This window comes from Cucumis melo, chromosome 4 (genome assembly GCF_025177605.1).
Source record: "Cucumis melo cultivar AY chromosome 4, USDA_Cmelo_AY_1.0, whole genome shotgun sequence".
NCBI classification, from domain to species: Eukaryota; Viridiplantae; Streptophyta; class Magnoliopsida; order Cucurbitales; family Cucurbitaceae; genus Cucumis; species Cucumis melo.
The window spans coordinates 26,584,016-26,588,814 of NC_066860.1; the positions used below are offsets into that span (position 1 = coordinate 26,584,016).

The 4,799-nt window shown below is 34.9% G+C and overlaps 1 protein-coding gene across 1 annotated transcript; it reads left to right on the plus strand.

Moving 5' to 3' along the window:
- The first annotated feature begins 2,002 nt into the window (after positions 1 to 2,002).
- Positions 2,003 to 4,220, plus strand: LOC103502840 (sugar transport protein MST4-like). The gene is made up of 3 exons (XM_008466954.3): positions 2,003 to 2,438; positions 2,578 to 3,028; positions 3,114 to 4,220. The coding sequence occupies exons 1-3, from the start codon at positions 2,303 to 2,305 to the stop codon at positions 4,060 to 4,062; spliced, it is 1,536 nt and encodes a 511-aa protein (XP_008465176.2). The 5' UTR covers positions 2,003 to 2,302; the 3' UTR covers positions 4,063 to 4,220.
- The last annotated feature ends 579 nt before the right edge of the window (positions 4,221 to 4,799 follow it).

A 4,799-nucleotide genomic window follows, 5' to 3' on the forward strand; every position in this document is an offset into this window, starting at 1 on the left:
CTATTGATGTTACATTGTAGTTTTTGTTATATTTGTTCATCTATTGATTTCATTATTGATTAATTATTGTTCGTGCTCAGGTATTATTGAAAAAAAAAACTACTTATTTAACAATTAAAATTCAGTTATAAAACTGTAAATCACTTATGCCAATGAAAATGACGTCGGCAAACATATGTTTTAGACTGCATTTTGAAGAATGGTTATGCCAACAAAACATGTGTTTTTGTCGGGACAAACTATATGTCAACGCAACATTTTTCGTCGGTAAAAATGTAGTATGCCAACAAAATTATTTCGTTGGCGAAACTCATATCGCGACGAAATACAATTGCGTCGGGGAAACTTATGTGCCGACGCAATTGAGTTTCGTTAGAAAAACTTGTATGTCGACGAAGCTGCAATTCGTCGGCAAAAACTTGTACGCTGACGCAGCAACATACTTTGGGAAAAAGGTATTTATGCCGAAAAACTAAATTTCGTCAGCAAGAACTTCTCCCGACATGGACACGGCGACGATTTTGTCGACGCAAAAAAATGCGTCGGCATAACTTATGGCAAAGTTATTTGAATTTTGGCCGACATTTTTTTTTGTCGGTAAAAGCGAAAATTCTTATAGTGTGCTAACTAAACATCATCGGGTAACTACAACACCAATTTATTAATTAATAATAGTTTTTTTATCTAACCACATTGAAATTTGAATTTACGAATCTACTACCAAACACATATCTGAAAACATAAAAAGAACGGTGTTTAATTAAATAATCTATTTTCAAATTCATGCTTCAAAATTTTCTACCAAGCAAACAGTAATTTTTTTAATCTAAGTTAAAATGCGTTAATTAGCAAATTTGTTAGAGAATATTCCCTTAATATGACATGGTTAAATAAAATATATATTTATTAAATCAAGTAAGATGTGACCTAGGAAACAAAAGAAATTTGAGTACTTGCTATTGACATATTGCCTCTAATATCTTAGTCCTAAAAAATTTGGATGTAGGAAGAGTTTTAGAAAACTAGATAGATTTAGATTAACTTTCTTAAATTTTTATGAACATTTAGTTTAAACTTATAAATAAATTTTAAACTCAATCAAAACATACACTTACTCAACTTTCTAGAGTTATAATAATGGTGTATATATAGGTATGGATGGGCTAGAACTTTTCCTTTTAGTCCTAATGTTACTCAACTTTCTTATCCCATGTCAGTACTGAGCCATGGTTGAGCAAAGGCCACACCCTTAGGCTGCCAACATAACCCATCACACCCTTGTCGTCAGCCAGGACCATACGCCATCATGGCTTGTACCATGTAGTTCATCTTGCCTGGGCCCATCTGGGCCTTGGGCTTGTTTTTGCAATTCTCTATCTCTTTTTTAAAAAAATTATTTTTGCAATTCTCAATCTTACTATAAATATTAGATTTCAAATAATATTGAACTTAGGATCTTTCCACATGCACTAATTTTATCCATGACCTTAATCCCATACTCTTATATTGGGATTCTAGATTGGAGTTTTCATGGCATGAGGCATCAAGAAATCAAATTGGAAGTCTTGTGTACGTTTTTTTGCTTTGGAAAGTGACAACCTAATTTTATTCATGCCTTGTAAAAAGATGGGTTAGAAAAAAGTTTAAAACTATAACAAATTTCTTCAACTATGAGGTAAATATAATTGAAAGTTTTAAGGTGGACATTTTTTGTCCATGCAAAGTTAAAAAGTAAATTGAGTCATTGGAAACCACTCCATCCTTATTTAGAAAACAAAAGTATTCTATTCCCCATTTTATTTTTAGAAAAATATGTAATTAATCAATTAGTTAATTTCTCTCTCTACCCTATCCATCCATCATCTATCCATCTTCCACACTTGATGGTAATAGTTCAAACATTAAAAATAGAAAGCAATAAAATATCTTACATCGATCCAAAAGCAAAAAATAAACATGAAGTTAATTAATTAGATTGAGGGCAGTAGTAGGGTTAAGAGTAAAAGAAAGAATGGAAGGTGCAAAAGTGGAAAGAGGTATTTTAGATTGTTATCGGTAGATGAGTGGACGGACACGAGGAAGCAAAGAGAATTGGATGGATTTTAGATGTGTCGTGTTCCGAAATAGGCTAAACAAATCCAACCTTAGCCAATTTTAAGGTGGATCCTAAGATATAGCAATTTAAGAGGGTAGTTAGAATTATATAAATTAAATTTGTTGTGTGTTGGTGAGGGTGGTGAAATAATTATATTATAGAATTAAGAAGAAGAAGAAGAAGAAGAAGAAGAAGAAGAAGAAGAAGATGGGTGTAGCGGGGTTAGCAGTGGCTCCGCTTCCGGCCGTGGAAATTGAGGCTAAGACCACAGCGGTTGTCATCTTTTATTCAATAATGGCCGCCACCGGTGGCCTCATGATGGGCTATGACGTTGGCATTTCTGGTAATTTAGGGTAACATTCTGCCTTGTCTTAACAATTTGCTTTAATTTTCACAAAATTAACTACAATCACAAATCATTAAAAAAAAGAAAAAGAAAAAAAGAAATTAAAAATGGAGATGTTTGAATGTTGTGGGTGTAGGGCAAGTGACAACATCAGATTCGTTCTTGAAGAAATTCTTTCCATTAGCATACGACAAGATACAAAGAGAAGAAACGGACACTAACAATTACTGCAAATACGAAAACGAAGGCTTACAAGTTTTCACCTCTGCTTTACACTTAACCGCTTTAACTTCCACTTTCTTAGCCTCTCGCACCACCCGTCTCATGGGTCGCAAAAAAACCATGCTTTTCGGCGGACTTCTCTTCATCCTCGGTACCGTTCTCTGCTCCACTGCCCTTTCCTTCCCCATGCTCATCCTCGGCCGTATCGCTCTCGGCTCCGGCATCGGCTTCAGCAACCAATCTACTCCCCTCTATCTCTCCGAAATCTCCCCCACCCCAATCCGTGGAGCTCTCACTCTTCTCTTCCAATTCGACATCACTCTCGGCATTCTCTTTGGCAATTTCACAGCTTATGCTTCATCCGGGTAATCCATTTCAAATTGTTACAACCCACTACTCTGTTTTATTTGATCATCATATATCCGTTTTGATAATTTTGATATGTGTCAGTGTTGAAAGTGATTGGGGATGGAGGATTACTCTGGCTTTAGCAGGGGTTCCAGCTCTGTTTTTTACACTTGGAACAATCTTGATTGAAGACACTCCCAACAGTTTAATCGAACGCGGGCAGTTAGAAAAAGGAAAATTAGTGTTGAGAAAAATCAGAGGTACTGATAATGTTGAACCTGAGTATTTGGAGATCCTTAGAGCAAGTCGTGTTGCTCAAGCAGTAGAAAATCCTTTTGCTGATCTTCTCATGGGTCAAAATGGTCCACCCTTAGTCATTGCTATTATGGTACAAGTGTTTCAACAATTCACTGGCATCAATGCAATCATGTTATACTCTCCACTTCTTTTCAAAACACTAGGTTTCGGCGACAAATCGTCTTTGTATTCTTCCGTCATAACTGGCGGTGTTAATGCCCTTTCTACATGTATCGCCATTTACTCAGTCGACAAGATCGGCCGACGAATGCTGTTGTTAGAAGCCGGAGTTCAAATGTTCCTCTCCCAACTTATCATCGCCGTTATACTTGCGCTTAAAGTTGACGATGATTCTAATACTTTGTCGCATGGGATGGCAATTGGGGTTGTGATAATGTTATGCACTTTTGTTTCTTCTTACGCTTGGTCTTGGGGTCCACTTGCATGGTTACTTCCTAGTGAAACTTTTCCATTGGAGACACGATCTGCTGGGTTGAGCGTGACGGTCTGTGTTAACATGATGTTCACTTTTTTGATAGCGCAGTCTTTTCCGACGATGCTCTGCCAAATGAAATTTGGGATCTTTTTGTTCTTCTCCGGTTGGGTGTTGGCAATGTCTTTATTTGCGTTTTATTTGCTGCCGGAGACGAAGGGTATTCCTATTGAAGAGATGCTGGAGAGATTGTGGAAACAACATTGGTTTTGGAAGAAATTCATGGAGGATGAAATTAAGGAGAATGAGGATTCAGATTAAAGTGTTGTACTAATGGTGTGTACATAACCCAACCAAGAACCTTCCATTTGCTTTTTCGTTTTGTTAGTTAGCTTTCAATTTTGGGATAGATTATTGTACTATATTCATGTAAGAATTTTTTGAAAAATAATTATGGAGAATAATCTTGACTATGTATATACGGTCCTTGTGTACAATATGGATTATACATTACGTAATAAGGGCCAAAAGCCTTGAAATAATAGCAAAGCACATAGATATACATTCACATGTATAGCCATAGCATTCTTTACTTCAGCTAAATATAGCCAAAATGAAATTAAAAAAAAAATAAAAAAAGTCAAATGTGATTTTCTATAGCTAATATACAAAATATTTGCTAGGATAATATACATGATATTGAGTATAGTATTTGGTAAACAAAATTTATTAGTCTAATATGTTCTCGTTGATGGGCTTTTATTATTTCCCTTTGTAGTAAAGCTCAGCCCATTCATTTAGGGCTAATCATTTTATGCAATTGAAGAAAGTGATTTTATAAGAAAGATCTAGGAAAGGCCTACCTTAATTTAATTTTTTTCACTTAAATAGGAGATCATTTCGCGGACAATTTTATCCTTAACATTAACAATTAATATATATGATTTTCGATTTTAATAACTAGTTAATTCCTTAATTACATTATTGTTATCATAATTGTACACAATATAATTTCCTTATTTAGATTTGCAATTAATATTCAATAATTGTTTAATTAA

Bases quoted from the DNA above. Each gene is read 5' to 3' on its own strand.
- LOC103502840 (XM_008466954.3), top strand. From the start codon at position 2,303: ATGGGTGTAGCGGGGTTAGCAGTGGCTCCGCTTCCGGCCGTGGAAATT. The intron at 2,439-2,577 runs GTAATTTAGGGT...TTGTGGGTGTAG, and splicing joins CTATGACGTTGGCATTTCTG to GGCAAGTGACAACATCAGAT. The intron at 3,029-3,113 runs GTAATCCATTTC...GATATGTGTCAG, and splicing joins ACAGCTTATGCTTCATCCGG to TGTTGAAAGTGATTGGGGAT.